Source organism: Castanea sativa, chromosome 4 (assembly GCF_040712315.1).
Source record: "Castanea sativa cultivar Marrone di Chiusa Pesio chromosome 4, ASM4071231v1".
Taxonomy (NCBI): Eukaryota; Viridiplantae; Streptophyta; class Magnoliopsida; order Fagales; family Fagaceae; genus Castanea; species Castanea sativa.
The window spans coordinates 35,253,555-35,272,450 of record NC_134016.1 but is presented as its reverse complement, the minus strand read 5'-3'; the positions used below and the strand labels follow the sequence as shown (position 1 = coordinate 35,272,450).

At 38.0% G+C, this 18,896-nt stretch overlaps 1 protein-coding gene across 1 annotated transcript; it reads right to left on the bottom strand.

Moving 5' to 3' along the window:
• Window positions 1–6,088: 6,088 nt before the first annotated feature.
• LOC142632783 (uncharacterized) lies at window positions 6,089–7,099 on the bottom strand. Its single transcript, XM_075807122.1, has 2 exons — window positions 6,806–7,099; window positions 6,089–6,625 (listed from the first exon to the last, which is right to left on the bottom strand). The coding sequence occupies exons 1-2, from the start codon at window positions 7,097–7,099 to the stop codon at window positions 6,089–6,091; spliced, it is 831 nt and encodes a 276-aa protein (XP_075663237.1).
• Between the last annotated feature and the right edge of the window lie 11,797 nt (window positions 7,100–18,896).

Below are 18,896 nucleotides of genomic sequence, written 5' to 3'. Positions count from 1 at the left end.
GTTTTCTAAAAAATTAACTAAAAAAATTATGTTTCATAAATTTCGTTTTCAAGCTCAAAGGTTTCCTCTGGCCATAATATATATTGTTTTCAAACAATATATCTCAAGTTAAATTAAAAGTTGTAGAAAGTTAAACCAAGTGAATGAACCTTCTCAAAAAAAAAAAGTAAATTAAAATATTATTATTCTATTTTAATGAGTTGTCTTATTAGTTGATTGCAAAATATTATTATAGACAAAGTTTAGATATAAAGTTAGTTGTAACCCAAAACTACAACCTTACTCAATAAAATAAACATTACTACATAATTTCAAAATCTAACCATTGAATTGTATCTTCTTTATGTTTTTAATACACACGTCAAATTTTATGTCAATCAGATATTATTTACTATATAATCTATAAAATTATATTTTATGCATAATTTTAAACAACAAAAGTTGCAATTTAAACAATTTATTGATAATATAGATATTAATATTTAATTTTCAATAAATTTTGCAAGCATGAAAAATATAAGAAAAAAATGTAATCCAATTGTGGATTTGTCAAAATTTATCTCCAATAAAAAAATATATTAAATAAGGTTGTAGCCTTAAGCTAGTGGTTACAACTAATTTTGTAACTAAACTTTATCCTATTATTATTCTATTTTAATGAGTTGTCTTAATCTTATCAGTTGATTGTAAATATCTTATCAAAGCCTAATTGTAAACATTAACTATAATTGAAATAGTCTAAATTCTGGTTGTTGTAAATTAACTTAGGATGATGCTCACCTGATGTCTTTCTTTGTAGTCTACAATAAGTAAATAGAAAACAAAATTGTATCCATATTTTTTTTCCTCAATTTTTCAAGGTATGATATGTTGTACTTTCTAAATGTTCATGCTCTTGCAACTCTACTTTTAGTTGGTGCTTTAAAACACTAGTATAAGTTCTAAAAAATTTAACATTTGACACATCAAAAAGTTACTGTATCTTCTATAACACATCATTTTACAAGTCACTCTACATCACATCTCTTATATTTTTTTTTACTTAAATTTATTTATTTTATTCATTTCAGTTTATCTTTCTCTCTCGTCCTCTCCAGGTCTCTCTCTCACTCTCTCTCATGCATTGCAACGAAAACACAAAACTTTTCTACATCCCATGAGCTAAACCCAATCCTCTCTCTCAGTCTCTAGCCTCTATCCTCTCTCTTACTTTCTCATCTCTCTCTTTCAATTGAAATCGTTCTATGGGTTCATAGTCAAGAGATGGTAAATGATCGGCTAGATATATAGGTTAAATATGGTGATGAACAGCTAAGATCACCTCTCTCCTCTATTTGTTAATGGCGGTGGATGGTTTTGGCTTTGTGGGTTTAGCTAGTGATTGGCGGTACAAGCTTGAAGGTGGGTTTAGCAGGTGATGGATTTGGTTTATGTGGGTTTAGTTGGTGATTTTGTTTGCCGTAATCAATGGTTTGGCTGGTGATTGGGGTTTGGTGGTTGAAGGCGGTGCTAGGTGGGTTTCGCCAATGGTTTTGTTTGCTATGATTGATGGTGATAGGTGGAGGTGTTGTTGAAGGTGGGTTTATGATCGTTGTTGTTGTGGTGATGGGTTATAAGGGAGGGAAGAGAGAGAGAAGACAAAGGCAAAAAGAGAGAGAGAGAGAGAGAGAGAGAGATATGAATATAAAAAAATTAGACCATTTATCCGTACCATCAAATCTAGAACATCATTGTAGCTTAATACTAAATTTTTTGAGATTTGAAACATCTAATGTAGGAGGGTTTTTTTGTGTTTAGCATTTAGCATGCTTGATGCTAATGCTCTTAAGAGCTTACCCACTCAAATTTTAGCAAAATGTAAACATAGAATGGCAAATATTTGTTAAGATTAGTTGGTAGTCTCATTTAACACATGTTAATGATGCAAATAATTGTTATGTGCATATGGAATATTTGTATTTGTGAAAATATATTACTTTTAAAAGTTATTACATCTAGTAGGAATAACTATTATGGTCATTTTAGGGATAAATAACTATTTCCCTATGTTAAGGAATTGTTATTCCAAGTGAATAATATATATATATATATATATATATATATATATATATATATATATATATATATATATTTGTGTGTGTGTATTTTGTGGACTTTATCTTCTTATCCTTTTTTTCCTTTTCTTCTTTGACTCCAAATTTTAAATATTAAAGATTCTTAATTATGAGATGCAACTGGTAAAGTAAAATATTTTTTAATAACATAAACAAGTAGAATTGCTGATAGCTAGATATTACATATAAGTTGTGTTAGGTTATCTTAAATTCTCGGGCATTCCTATTTGGTTGCCCAAATTTCTTACAACAAAAGACCCATTGGAAGTAGCTTCTAGTTAACTCAATTTATAAATTTTTTTGTCATCAAATAAAAAATTTTGAGGTCCAAATCCCTTACACAAAAAACCAATTAATGTCTTATTTTATGATAAAAAGCAAGTATCATAAACTGATGTTATAGGTTAAAGTTTATTATATCTATAATAAATAAATAAATAAAAATCATTTAGCTAACAAATAGCTAATTCATTTGTCCCCTTAGAAACAAAAATAAACGACCAACTATCAAAAGACTCCATATTGACATTAAATATCCCAGCCCCACCTTCACATTATACAAGCAAAAATAATATTATAGGAGATATCAAATAGTTGAGTTATAAAGAAAAAAGAATTTAATTTAGCCTAAGAAGCATTAAAAGCTTGTTCAACTAATATAACGTTCTAAATTCTAATGAAAATCAGCTATATCTATAATTCTCTCACTCTTTAGATTGTCTAATTTATTTTAATGTTTCTATAAATAAATTTATAAATTCATGACCAAACTCGTGCAACATTTGGGCCTTCAACTAATTTTACCTAATGGATTTCAGTTTGCTCAATTGGTAAAATCTCTGGTAGTTGTATAAGAGATTTTCTAGGGTTCAATCTCCGCTTACACCAAAAACTGAATGGTGTCTTGGTCTAATAATAAGAGCTATCATCAGGAGGGAAAACCATAGATTGAAACTCTCTCAACAAAACTAGGAAAGTTCTTTTAACATATTATTATGATATACAACTCATGGAATTGGGATACAATACAACTATTGTGGGTAGTGGGTAAAAAATAACACTTCATGCCTCGAAACTATTGGGAGGCACTTTCACATCTTGAAGGGTTGATTGACACTTAGGCTAGAGACTAGACCTCTGTTCAGTACTCTAAGAGCAACCGCTTTAGCTTTTCGAAAAGATTTCATCTATTTTATACAAAAAAACTACTTTTTCTATTTTACACCATCACTTTTACAAAAGATTCACATCAGTCCATCTATTATATACTATATTTATATAAATAATATATTTATTTTCTTTTTTTACAAAACACCCACCATCACTTTTACAAAACATCTACATCAATCCGTCAGTCCATTTTGTGCATTTATGCACAATTTTACGCTCACTAATGTAGATTTTGTTTTTGTCAAAATGTGTAAATTGAGTTACTTTTTGTATTTTGCAAGACTTTGCAACTACTGATGTGGTTGCTCCAGGCTTGATTTTGACTTTTCCTAGGCACCCAAAGTGCAAATCAACCTAAAGACCCCATTTTGCTTCCAAATTTGCACAAAAACCTCTTGGGGACTATAGACACATGTTCGCTAACTCGAGTTAGATTCAAATTACTGTTTATATATATATATTTATATATATATATATATATATATATATATATATATATATTTATACACATACCGCCGCACACTCTTGGCGTAATGGTCACTCCACATGTATAAGTGTTTGAAGGATGGTCATTGACGAACGGTTGAAGGAGACCGCTGAGGATGCTAAACGGGAGAGGGCTTTGAAGGATGTTGCGGTCGCCACTGCGAAGGACAAGAGCAAGGCTGCTGAGGCCGCCGAGAAGAAGGCCCAGGTGTCCGAAAAGGCCCTAGCATTGGCAGAGAAGAGGCTAACGGAATTGGACGTAAAGTTGGGGGGGATGAAGCTTAAACTGGCCGAGGCAGAGAGCTTAAACCTGGTGCAGGCTGACGAGATTGCCAACCTAAAGGCAGCCCTTGAGGCTTGCGAAGAGAAGTGGTACAATAATGGCTTCACTGACACAGAAAATTCTATAGAGCTCATTGTCCACAAAGCCTGGCAACATGGATTCAGGGAAGAATGGATGGCCGCGTTGCAGGCTATGGGAGTGCCAGATGATTCTCTATTAAGGCATCCGGAGCATATTCCCTTCCCCCCACCTCCTCCCCCCGTTCAGAGTCAGTCTGGTGCTGTTGACGAAGAGGTGGATACTCCCAACATGAAGGAGTTGGTGTGCGAGATCGACACCCAATTGGAGCGAGTTAATCTTGAGATCACCAGTAACCTTAAAGCCGTGCAGCCCAGTACCCCTCCTATTGAGGACGTTCAAGCCCAACCACCTCTCGCAAAGCAGTTCGCTGAAGGTGCCCCATCGCGAACTGCCTAGGAGGCTGCCTTGTCCCAGTCTACTGACCCCACTGCTCAAGCCTAAAGAGAGTTGCTTTTCTTGCCGTACCCTCTGATTATTATTGCTTTATTTTTCTCTTCTGTTATTTATTTTTCTTTTCTTTGGTTTTACCTATGGTCACTAGGGTGTGGTGACAAAGCACTGATTAAACTTTGGCTGGCGTTTATTTTGTTTCGATTAATTAGTCATCTTAAAATGGTGACTGGACCTCTATTTCAACTACATTTATAAATAATTGACTACTTTTGTGATATGTAACATCGTCGTAGATAATGATTGGTAACAAAAGATTTCATCTATTCTTAAAAAGGACGGATTATGACACTACCCGTTCAGAGGCCAAGCACGAACTGAAAATGGGTTTCTACACTTAAAAGTAATAAACGTTAGGTTCGCGCCTACTTGGTATTTGGAGTTAAACCGAGCACTGGCCCCCCCGAGAAATTAATTACAAGATATCCGCCCGCCTGGCGATTAGGATCGAACTGGGAACAGATTTCTGTTCCTAGAGAAGATAAGTGTCAAGATTCCACCGCGCGTAGGCTTCCGTCCTTAAAGAGATTTAATATAAGGCTTCCACCTGTTCGGTGAATAGAATCGAACCAGGAACAGGCTTCAGTCCTTAGAGAAAATAAGTGTCAGGTTTCCACCTGTTCAGTGATTAGGATCGAACCGAGCACAGGCTTTCGTCCTTAAAGAGATTTAATATAAGGTTTCCACTCATTCGGTAAATAGGATCGAACCAGGAATGGGCTTCTGTCTTTAGAGAAAATAAGTGTTAGGTTTCCACCTGCTCGATGAGTAAAATCGAACCGAGCACGAGCTTCTATCCTTAAAGAGATTTAATATGAGGTTTCCACCCGTTCGATGAATAGGATCGAACCGGGAACAAACTTCTGTCCTTTGAGAAAATAAGTGTTAGGTTTCCACTTGCTCAGTGAGTAAAATCGAACCGAGCATAGGCTTCTGTCCTTAAAGAGATTTAATATGAGGTTTCCACCCATTCAGTGAATAGGATCGAATCGGGAATGGGCTTCTGTCCTTAGAGAAAATAAGTGTTAGGTTTCCACCTGCTTGGTAAGTAAAATCGAACCGAGCACAGGCCTCCATCCTTAAAAAGATTTAATATAAGGTTTCTACCCGTTATGTGAATAGGATCGAATCGGGAATGAGCTTCTTTCCTTACATAGCAAATTAATAATGATGCAGTTAAGAGTGTGAATGTCCTTGCGCTCATAAACATTGATTACATGTTGAATGACATTATACACGTGTGGCATTACGCTCAACCCGAGTTTCCACATACTAATTGTCAGTGGTAAAACTTTTTAAAGTTGTGAACATTCCATGGTCGGGGAAGTGGTCTCTCGTCCAAATCTTCTAGGTAGTATGCTCGTGCTCTGACAATGGCGATAACTCTATATGGCCCCTCCTAGGTTGGGGCTAGCTTTCCTGCATTGATGTCTCGAGTGTTCCCTACTACTTTCCGTAGAACCAAATCTCCAGCGCTGAACTCTCTCCTCCTTACCTCTTTATTTTACCTCTGAGCAAGTTTCTTCTGGTACTTAGCGAGACATATGGTTGCTGATTCCCGATATTCTTCTAATAAGTCTAGCCGATTCATCATCAACTCGTCATTCTCAAGGAGGGCAAATTTCGAAACCCAAGCACTACACAAATTCACTTCGGCCAATATGATTGCTTTTACTCCATACGTTAGAGAAAATGGAGTTTCTCCCGTGGAACGTCTTGTGGTCATCCGATATGCCCATAAAACGCTGGGCAACTCCTCGGCCCACTTACCCTTGGAACCTTCCAATCTTTTCTTCAGCCCGTTCACAATTGTTTTGTTAGTGGCCTCGACCTGGCTGTTACTCTGTGAGTATGCCAGGGTGGAATACTTGTTCTTGATACCAAGATTGCTACAGAACTTGTGGAAGGTCTTGCTATCAAATTGCAACCCATTATCAGATACCAGGGACTCTGGCAGTCCAAATCTTGTTACTATGTTTCTCCACACAAATTTCTTAACGTCTACGTCCCGAATATTGGCCAATGCCTCAACCTCTGCCCACTTGGTGAAATAGTCCCAAGTCACTAGACCAAATTTTCAGTTCCCGGTAGCCCGTGGGAATGGTCCAACAATATCCAGCCCCCATTGTGCAAAGGGCCATGGGTTGCTAATAGGATTTAAACTCCTGGCCGGTTGGTGGATGAACGGGGCGTGTTTTTGACATTGCTCACACCTCTTCACGTATTCGGCAGCATCCTTTTGTATCTGTGGCCACCAAAATCCTTGAGTCATTACTCGGTGGGCTAATGAACGTTCTCCAACATGACTGCCGCACAACCCCTTATGGAGTTCCATCAGGAGCTCATCAACCTTGCTAAGGGGTAAGCACTGAAGGTAAGGTCCTCCGAAAGACCTCCGATACAGCTTACGGTCTGCCGATAGCCAATACCGAGCGGCTACCCGACATTCCCTAACTGCTTCTTTTTCATCAGTTGGCACTTGATCCTCGACCAAGAAGTCAATGATTGAATCCATCCAGCACGGCTCGGAAATTGCCACCACTAAAAAGTCTACCTTCGTATTAATACTCAGTTTTGGTACCAGCTCTACTTTAATTTACCAAGGTACCTCTTCAGTTAGTGATGACGCCAAAGTGCCCAAAGAGTCGACATGCCTATTCTATCCTCTGGCCACTTGAACCACCTTGGACTTCAAAAACTAGTTCATAATCTGCTTCACCAATCATAAGTACTCCATCATTTTGGAATCCTTGGCCTTAAAACTGCCCTGCACCTGATTAACCACCAACCGAGAGTCCGAGTAAACTTTTACATCTTGGGCACCAAGATCCAAAGCGACTCTCAATCCAGCAAGTAGGGCTTCATATTCAGCTTCGTTATTGGAATCCCTAAAACCCAATCTAAAAGAATGCTCCAACTTTAACCATTCCAGGGTGATGATGACAATTTTGGCCCCAGCCCCGAGTGCACTAGACGCACCATCCCCATCTCCTTCCTCAGGGAAAACTCTACAATGAAATCAGCGAGAACTTGACCTTTCACCGAACTCCTTAGTCTGTATCTGATGTCAAAAGAGCCTAGCCGAGTTTCCTACTTAGCTATTCGGCCCGTGAAATCAGATCTCTTCAACAATGACTGTAGGGGATACTCGGTCAATACATAGATGGTATGAGCTTGGAAATAATGGAGCAATTTCCTTGTAGCATACACTAATGCTAACACCAATTTCTCCAAGGGCAAATACCTCATCTCAGCATCGACCAACGTTTTGCTGACATAATGAGGGCGTTTGGATCTGCGTTCTGCGTCCACGTCCGCGTTTTGGCTTCTGTTTTTTTTTTTTTTTTTAAACCCAGCCGCATATATTGACTTTCAGCTATGTACAGTACACAAAATTACTGTTCATGGGTCCCACAAATTTCACTTTTCAGCAACTTTTTCATTAAAAATGGGTCCCATAATACTATTCACACATTTAAAAATTATTTTGCTACAGTGTTTTCAGTTTTCAGTTTTCAGTTTCAGCAAAATAAGTTCTATCCAAACAGACCCAATATACTGGTTGCTGCACGCCTTGATCCCTCAGTAATACGGCACTCACGTCATGCTTGGACACCGAAAGATACATGAACAAATCCTCACCGGGCTCTGAGGCTGACAACATAGGTGCTCGTACCAAATATTCCTTTAAATCCTGAAAAGCCCTTTCACACTCCTCGTTCCACTGAAACCTCCTCCACTTTTTCAGCAGCTGATAAAATGGATGGCACCAGTCTGCAAATTTGTAAATGAACCATTTTAGGGCAGTTAGAATACGGTTAACACCTGGACTTCCTTTGGGTTGCTCGGCGACTTGAGGCGCTCTACGGCTTCGATCTGATTTGGGTTGACCTCTATTCCTCGATACATGATCATATACCCTAGGAACTTGCCAGCCCCCACTCCAAAAGCACACTTATCAGCGTTGAGGCACAGCTTATGCCACCAGAGCACTTCAAACACTTCCTTAAGATTATCAACGTGCCTCTTCTCCTGCTTGCTTTTGACCACCATATCATCAACATATACCTCCAATGTGCACCTAATCTTATCCCTAAACATCATCGTCATCATGCATTGATAAGTGGCTCCAGCATTCTTTAGCCCGAAAGGCATCACGATATAGTGGTAATTGGCTTCAGGGGAAATGAAAGTTGTCTTTTCCTGATCTTAGGTGGCCAGGGCAATTTGATGATAACCTTGGAAAGCGTCTAGAAAACTCATCCTTGGGAAGAGATTTTTCGGCCATGCCCGGTTCAAATCAGTAAAATCCACACAAACCCTCTATTTCCCATTCTTCTTCTTCACAACCACGGTATTTGCCAGCCATTCCGAAAAGAAAACCTCATCTATTGCCCCATCCTCTTTAAGCCTCTTGACTTCTTGCTTAACTGCTTCGACGTGTTCCTTAGCCGACCTCCTCGGCTTCTGCTTCTTGGGGGGAAATACAAATCTATGTTAAGCTTATGACTACAAATTCAGGGTCTACCCCAAGAACTTCATATGGACTCCAAGTAAATACATCAACATTTTGTACAAACAGTAACAACATCTCCACCCTATCTTCATCCTTCATACTAGCTCCAATCTGAAAACTCCTATCCATGTCTAGGAGTATTCTCACTTTTATTAAATCCTCGGCACAGCTAGCCCCCATTCCTTCCTGGATTCTTGTAATTGCTATAAGGGAACTTGCTCGGCTGGTTCCTTTTGTTTAATCTCCTGGTTAACAGCAGCCACCAAGCATTTCCTGGCCATTTACTGATTTCTCCTCACTATAGCAATACCGTGCTCGGTGTGGAATTTGACCTTAACATGCAAAGTGGACGGAACTGCCCCCATCGAATGAATCCATGGCCTTCCAAGAATTGGCGTATACGGAGAAAACAAATTGACCACTATAAAGGTCACCATTACCTCCTTACCCTCCATATTCACGGGGAGCTAAATCTGCCATTCTGAGATCACCATTCAGCCATCAAACCCCACTAGTGGTGTGTCATACTTAGACAGGTCCTCTTTCTTCAATCCCAACCCCCTGAACAAGTCGGGATACATCACTTCAGCACCACTTCCCTAGTCCACCAGTACCATCTTCACTATAAAACCATTTATCCGAGTTGTGACCACCAAGTGTCGTCGTGTAGCTAGATCGTCCCTTCCAGGTCATCATCATTGAAGGCAATGGGCTCCCGAGTAAACCTCAGCTTCTTCTCGAGGGGTTTATCATCCAGACAACTTTCTACTAAAACCACAACCAGTACCTCTCTCCTTCCAATCACTAGGGTACACCTTGAAGCAACATGGATGATCTCTATCACTCCTAAAGGAGGCAGAAGAGGATTCTCCCAAGGGCTCGCAGCCTGCCCAGTTCCCTAATTTCTAGGTTCCACAACAAACTCTTTTAAGTACCCCATCCTTAATAACACTCCAAATGGTCTTTTAACACCCTGCATTGCTCAGTGGTATGCCCCATGTCCTTATGATAAGTATAGTAAAATTTTTTATTTCTCCTTGATGGGTCACCCCCCATCTTATTCGGCCACCGAAAGTATGGCTCGTTCTTAATTTGATCCACAATTCTGTGTATAGGCTCCCAAAACATCACATTTACTTCCCCTACTTACGTACCCGGTTCCTGGATCCTCAAATCCTTCCGGGGCCTTGACTGAAAGCCCCTTTATCGAGTCTGGCTCGTGACCGAGGCCTTGCCCTTGTTCTGTTGCCAATCATCCTCTAGCCGTTTATACTCTTCTATGCATCTCATTAACTGCCTCATATCCTCAGGGGGTCTCCTTGTCAACGAGTCCCGTAATTCAGAGTCCTCAAGTAATCCCAGCTGGAAAGTGCTCACTGCGACTTTTTCATTCCCCCCCTCTGATCTCGTTGTATAGTTCCCAGTACTGGCTAGTATAGTTACGTAAAGTTTCCCTAGCTACCATCTTCATCCACAGCAGCGCGTCCACAGGCTGTGGTACCCGGCTACAGGTCATAAATCGAACCTCGAACTCTTGAATCAATTCGACAAAACTATGAATCGAGCCCTGCCTCAACCCATTGAACCACCTCAGAGCGGTGGGCCCGAGACTTGAAGGGAACACCTTGCACATCAAAGCATCGTTATGACTGTGCAAAGACATCATCTGGATATAATGACTTACATGCTCTACCAGATTCGTTTTTTCGTCATAGGAGTTAAATGGAGGTTTGGTGAATCTACTTAGCATTGGTGCCCATTCGATATCTCCTGAGAGCTGTGATTGAGCAGCCCTTTGCAATGCTCGGATCATAGCATCCATAGCGGCATTACGGGGTCATTGCCCCTCTAGGGAGATTGAGTCCCGGTCTGCATACTCCCGAGACCAATCCCGATATCGACGGGAATCAGATTAATGGGACGCCTCCCCATAGCCACCTCCCACACTAGCCGACCCCTTTACACATTCTTCGCGGTTTCTTCTCCAACGCCTACCTCTTGCCTCTAACTCTAAATCCCTTACTAATCTGTGCAAGCGTTCGAGTTCCTCGTCCCTTCGGTCAAAACGTTCATGCCCCGAAGCACCTGATAATGTACGGTGTGTTCAAAACGACCCTTCCCTAAGACCAGATTGCTCTTCCTCTTGTTCATACTCCCTGTCTTCACACCCCTTTTGCCTCCTTTCCCGCCAACCGAACCCCCGAAAAGATCCTCCAGAGCCACTCTCAGCATAACTTCGTGATTGCCCCCCATACATCCTCCTTGTATTTCTCGTTGGATGCGAGTCTCGACAGAACTACAACTGTGTAGGAGATTCCCACAGACGGCGCCAATTATACGTGCCGAACTTAGCTTTGACAAGATGGGCCAATATTTAGACTCACAACTTATTTGTGTTGTGAGCTTAAGAGTTTTCTACTATAGGTAGTCCTTTGCCGGGTGACCCAATAGCACCCCCTAGTTTTTGTGAACTCTCTTTTTCCTCTGTAGGTTGCTCTCCTCCCTACTAATACTATCACTCTTTTTATTTCTGTTTTCTCTCTCTGCTTGCCAACCCCACACCTCTCTTTCTGTTCTCCTATTTATAGCCTTAGATGGGTGAAAGGGTTATGATTGCTTCCTGACCTCACTCGTGTAGATGAGGTTTGGTATCATCGTTTTTTATAAGAAGATGCTCTGTCGGGAACAGTGATAGTGGCATTGGAACTGGTTCTAGTCTCCAAAAGACTGCTCGGCATCGATACTCCCAGGGCAATACTGGGAAGCCGAGAACATAGGATGTTCTCAGCGCACACATTCCTGACCAAGACATAATTGATCGACATGGGCTTATCTCTGAATTGTCCAGGAAGAGGTGGACCTATTTTGGTATTCGGGCCCAAACTGGACCTGGAAGCGTATTCGTACTAGGACCAAAGGTTCGATGAGCATGAGATTGTGTACTATGCCATAAGACTAGGGCCCAAAGTTCAATGGGCTCAGGCCCATACCCCGTACAAATGTAAATGATTATGGGTGCATATCAATGTTTCAGCTTTGTTTTAGAGCTTGGTCTTGTTACATGGACTTCAATTGTATGTGTATATGCATTCCAGATGCTATCTTTTTACATGGACGTCATTCTAATTATCAACTATAACTAGATAATTGATAATTTTTCAATAACAAAAATAAAACAGCTTTAGGTTTAGGATGGATGCTTATATCCCAAAAAAAAGCATTGAGTGCAAGAGAGAGCTAGAAGGATTAATGCTTACATGACAGATTTTCATGAGGTTGACTCCTACTAATGACGAGCTAGAATTAAGCAATAACATCAATGAATGGTCCAACAAATTAATATAGAGAATCAAATTTAAGAACCTGTAACTGTAAAAATAAAAAAAAGGCAAGTGCACAAATCCTAACAGAATAGCTTTAATTGGAGAGCTATACATTTCCAAAACTTAAAACTTATGCTCTGCATTATTAAGTTCTAAAACAACAAACTTTTCTACAAACAATATAATCTTTAATATAATATTGACATCACACAGTACAACATACATATGCAAATTAGCAGAGCTGTAACACAACATACCTTATAACTTACAATGTACTGGATAGAAATTGCAACAAAGCACTTCAAAATCAATGCTTTGATAAATTTTCTTATCATCTGCTTGTCTGGCTTTTGGATCTGTATTATGATTATGAAATTCACTTTTCTTGTTTGTCATAGGGATGACTATTTGAAAGCACACATAGAGTTCTTGCAGACTCAAGTTATAGCGGGTGCTAGTCACCACACAAGTTGTAAAATAAGAAGATGAAGTGATTAGGTAACTCCTTGTTGGTTCTTCACTTTCAACTTTGGCATATTGACAATTAAAGAATTTTGGTCTCAAGTTGCAGTTTTTAAATTACTCCAACCAGTAAAGTTAAGATAAATAGATGTCCCTATGCTGAATAAACTTTATAAATAAAATAAAATAAACTTAAGGCAAACATGCCCTGAATCAAGTTTCAATTATCTTAGGTCTCAAAAGAAAATTTTCCACCCTATGTTTCTTATCTAATGTGAATTATGAAATGGATGATGGATTATGTTCCCTAATCATCCTGAAATGAAATGTCCAAAAGCTATAAGACAATGACCTGGTAAGGTACCTTTCACATTTTAGACATTAATCATAGAACCTCTAGACCTTACTTTTTGATCAACAAATCTTTAAAAGTTGAAAGTAAACAAGAGGTCAAAAATCTTAATTGCAATTCTCTGAAAACAAGAAAAAAAAAAAAAAAGGCAAAGTGGCAAACTCGCCCCCATTAAAAAAATTAGATTCATGTTTCATATTTATTATTCTTTATACTATAGATAAACCCCTAAATATCAAATAGTCAAAGATATGAACATGTATTACAATAAGATGTGGGGGTCACCTCATAAAGGTATTATACAAATAGGCTTTCAACCAATATTGAAGTTGATCAGAGTATCCAAAGATGCTTATTAATCAAAATCCCAGTACCCCAAACCAGTCCATAAAGCAAAAGTAGAAAACACTGAGAATAGTCCCAAACTTCCAGTTCCATGAAATTTGTTGAAAAACACAAACTAATTTAAATGACAGAAACAAATAAAAAGTAATACATACAGACAGCTGCCCATGAGGAGTGGCAGAGCAAAGCAAAGCACATAGATAGATATGAATGAACACACCTATTTCATTTCTTTCAGCTTTCAATGTACGACCAAACTTACCTTTTTATATTACCATAGAGCCATATAGATTCTCTCTTATATATATAGCTCCACATGTATTTTTTTTTTCAATATTAAAAAAAAAAAAAAAAAACCAATTCAAAATTTAGCTACCCAAAAATATTTTCAATTTTGTAAAATAAATTTAGAAATTATAATAATGGATTTAATCACGAAACAAGTTGTGAGTGTGAACCAATGAGACCCAACCTTCTTCTTTTTTAGAAATTAGAGTATGGATCAAGCTTCTCTCCGGTTCTTGCTGGTTCTGATATACACCTTCTGAGTATGAGAAGCCCTACAGAGACATCTACAGCTTTCAATTCTTCAATGTTTGAGGAGCTGAGGAATCTTTCTTTGATTGAACCTTCGAATTCTTTCAAAAACTCCAACTTTTTCTCAGTTTTGAGAGCTATCCTCAATTCTTGATCCAAAATTGACTCGCTTTCCAATGTGGGTTTCGCTGTATTCTCCACATGTTCCTCCTCTCTGTTGTTTTCTTGCTCTGTTCTTCTTTTCTGTTCCTCTATTTCCTCTGTCCCGAGCGATGATTCCCAGAATCTACTGGCCATAAAAGAATCAAACGAAACCCACAGAGGCACAAATAAACCTAGACAATCCTATCAATATTTTGTGATTCAAATTTACAATTGATGGAAGAGACATAATCCATGGCATGCACACAGACCACTAGGGTTTTTCCCTAACTTCAACAAATATAGAGGAAAAGGGTTAAGAATCAAAATCCCTAAATGAATGCTATAAGAAATTTAGAAACTCTAGATTCTAAATTTCTAAAGACACAAATGCATTCATTGATTTACCTAAGAACATTAGCAATGAAGGTTGGAGAGAAGAGACGACGAAAGAGAAGAACCCACAAGAACCTGCTTCAGATTAGGGGTCCGTTTGGATAGAGCTTATTTTGCTGAAAACTGAAAACTGAAAACACTGTAACAAATAATTAAAAAACGCAGATTGTAATTTTTTACTGTAGCTAGCGTTTTGTATTTAAGCCTTGCGTTTTTTACTGTTCTCTTTTTTTTGTGCCTTCTCTCCTCACCCACCGTAGCTCAGCAAGCAAGACCCTGGTAGAGAATGCCTTTGGTGAGGGATAAGAATGGTGGTGACGGGTCAGATTCCCAAGAAGGACGACGATACAAATCGATTAGGGAGGTGAGGAGTGGATCGGAGCTGCGCAAATGGTTCAGGGGAAGATCGATTTCGCCATCGACGATACAAGCAAAGATCTGCAACTCTCTCTCTCTCTCTGTCTCTATCTAAGCTGCAGAACTAGTAGAGCTTCTAGAAACCACTTTCTGTTCATCGGCTCCAAATTTCAGGTACTCTTTCTTTCTTTTTCTTTTCTCCTCAACTTTCTAGGGTTCCAAACACGTCTTACCTGAGTCTACTCCTTTTGTTTGACTCCAATCGAGCTCGGATTTCTCAGATCCATTCTTACATTAGGTTGAATTTCGATTCAATTTAACCTCTGTTTGGCCGCCGAGAAAATGCAGGGAAAACAATATTTCGGTTTCTCAATTTCAATTTTTTTCCTCTTCAATTTATTAACAGTGTCTAAGCGAGTTAGAAGTGAAAAAGAAAAAAAAAAGTCCATGTTTTTATGTTGATTTCTTAATTTTCGAAGCAATCAAACTAAGGATTATTGAAATCCTTGCACTTTCTGAATATTATTGTTATTATCCGAATTATTACCAAGAAATTATTATTATTGTTGTTGTGGTTGTTATAATATAAATTTGGTTTGAATTGGTGTAGGAAGTGGAAATGGCTAATCGAAAGGAGGATGAGAAAAATGAACGAATTAAACGCGGTCTACTCAAACTTACTGAGAATCGTTGATGTATCAATTGCAATAGTATGGTATGCTATCCATTTCCCTTCTCCCCCATTATATTAACTAATAACTGAGATAGTTTTAATTGCCAACACATTACATTTCAGAGTTGCTTTGCTGTATTGCATTGTGAATTAATGGAATTGGACTGCATGCGATCATTGATTGTTTTTTTATTAGTTTCTATTTGGCTTTGTTTAAAATGATGTGAAGTAAGCCAGTAAATAACTTGCCATGAACTAGTGAGAAATTGATTAGTAGTGGATGTCATTAACTGCGGCGAGAAATTGTAGGTGAAAGAAGTTTGACTAGAGAATTTTCAACAAAATTAGTGAAAAGTTTCTGCTTCTTATAATTACTATCATACAGAAACAGTTATAGACTTAAAGGACAAAGGAGTAAATTATGTTAAATTAGGTGATCATCATGACATAGCTGGATTGATACTTGGTCTTTGGTAATAGGTTTATTTGTTATTACTTTTTTCTTTGTCATACCGTTGTTGAAGGTGAAAAGCATAAAAAAAGTGACATAATTCATCTAAGTTTATTTCAGACAAGAAAGATACTCTTTCACATGGAAAGCAAGACCTTGACTTATTTGTATGTTTATGAGTTAGTGACAGCCTGCTCATCCTTTGCTAAACTCTCTACAAGAGCTTTGGAAGCATTTATAGAGCATCTTCTCCGATGACCACATTTTCAACATCTTGACCGATCAAACTAAGATTTCTTTCTCTATTTTAATTTTTTAAAGTTGATCTAGCTAATTGATGATGCTGATAAATATTATACTAGTTCAGTCACAATATTTTATAATATATGATCATTGGCGTGCCATTGATTTCTTTGGTTGAATAAAGATTACAAAGATCAAATTCTTTGAAATATGAACACTGCATTAACTGCTTAAGATAGCTGAAATACTGTCAGTTTATAAATGAATAAATTATCTAAGCGTATACGTTATAGAAATATTCCGTCAATGGTTGTGGTTGTAGTTGCAGATATGCTCTATGGTCTATATTATAAAGTTAAAATGTATTAATTTTACTCTCATTTCCTTTTCTTTCTTAAATAATCTGTATAAGTAAACTTCTGGTTATATTTCCAAGTCATTTTTTTTCTATAAATTTCTTTTGGGCATGAAGTTTAAACTTGGATGTCTTTCATCTCTGAAATCTGTTTGAAAGGGCTATCTTGGATGTCTTTCATTTCCTTAGTGTTTTCTTTTAGGATTTACTTTACCTGGAATATATACTGTATCCAACAGTCCAACCTCAAACTCATCCCACTGTGGTAGACTCTCTAAGATTGTTACTTGTTTATAGCAATTTTTAAGTTGGTGCTCACTTACATAAAAAGTATTGGCATTGTTACTAAGAAGTTCAGAGAGTGTTTACACTTAAATTTTTCCTAAATGGAAAAGTAGATATGGTTTGTTTTACAAGTTCTACTTTATCTTCTGCTAAGCAGGGACCTCAATATGTTTGCACAAATTTCTGGACGTTTGTTTGCACCACCTGCAGTGGAATACAGTATAAGTATTGATGTTTCTTAAAATTTCCTTTTCTTTGTGTGTGTTTGTGTGTGTGAGAGAGAGAGGGCAAATAGTATTTCCTTTGATGTCATACCTGCAGTCTGTTGATTAGTGTAATTATTTTTCAGTCGGGAGTTCACACATCGAGTAAAATCAGTATCAATGGCCAAACTCACTTCACAAGAAGTTACTGCCCTTCAAGAAGGGGGAAATAAGGTAGACATGCGTTTGGCTTTTTTTTGGAGATCTGCCAAGTTTTCTTTCTCTTTGTCTTTTTATCTTCTCAATTTTTCATGTTGCTTATCCATTAAATTGTGAAGTCAAATCCTTTAACCTTTCCGTTTGTTTTTGCAACAATTTTCTTGTATTTAATTCATTTTCTTTTTTACTGGTTTCTTACAGTGGAAGCATCAATTAGCTGCAAGAGTAGCTGCATCCTTCAAAACTTGCATTGAAGTTAAGGTGTATGATGAGAAGTTAGCTCTATTGCAATCAAAACTTTGAAATCTTTCATTAAAAGTTGTACCACGTGATTTTTATATTGTGAGGAACATTTCTTAAATATGAATGTTACCATCCAAAGGCATTGGAAATTAGAATATATATTTCCTTTTGTTGTATATGTGTATCTAAAAGACTTTGCCAGCAATTTCATACTTCCGATTCTTATTCTTTTGTAAGACTATTTTTAATCTGCAAGTTCAATGTCGTTTACTGTTGTAATCTTAAAATTCATTGAGTTAAAGGTAGATACTGTTGTAATCAAGGTATATACAAATGCATAAATTAAATTTGTAAGCCATTCACTCTGATTACCAAAATCACCATAATTGGAAAATAGTATATATATTCACGAGGTAGTGAACCATCAGTTATGGTCTCTACAAAAAATTACCATAATGTGATATTTTCACGAACATATTGATGCTGTGATATTGTTTCGAACCTCTCTCATCTCAGTTTCGTCCAACATTGAGATCACATCTGCCATGGCATCGTACTGACCTCCCTCACTACGTCCATATGTGCCCCCTGCAGAGTTGGCATGGTCACCATCGTTGTTTTCATGTGCTCTAACGAAATTGTGAAGAACCATTGTAGCAACAATGATGCGAGCTTGAGTGCGTAAGTGAAAGGGTGGCATACTTCTCAAAATTTTCCATTTATTCTTCCAAACTCCAAAAGTTCATTCTATGACCGAACGAAGTGATGAATGGAGATAATTAAATTTCTCCTCTGGACGATGCAGTGGTTCACCTCGGTTAAATTCGGGGATGTGGTATCTCTCCCCTTTATATGGTGCAAGGAAGCCTTGCTTCATAGGATACCCTGAATCAACAACATAGTACTTCCCTGCAAAATTATACGTTAAGTGCATTAACATTTGGGATTACATATACATACTTTAATACGGTCAATTATTTAGCATATTTACAAACCTGGTGGAGGTTTTGGGAAGTTGAGACTCTCATTATTGAGACAGCTTAAAAAAATCCTTGTGTCATGCGCTGACCCTTCCCATCCAACACAAGCAAATGTGAATTTCATGTCAAAGTCACATGCGCACATGCAGTTTGTTGTGACGATCCCTTTCCTGCCTCTATACGGGTGTTGCTCATCAACAGGTACGACCAATTCGACGTGGACCCCATCAA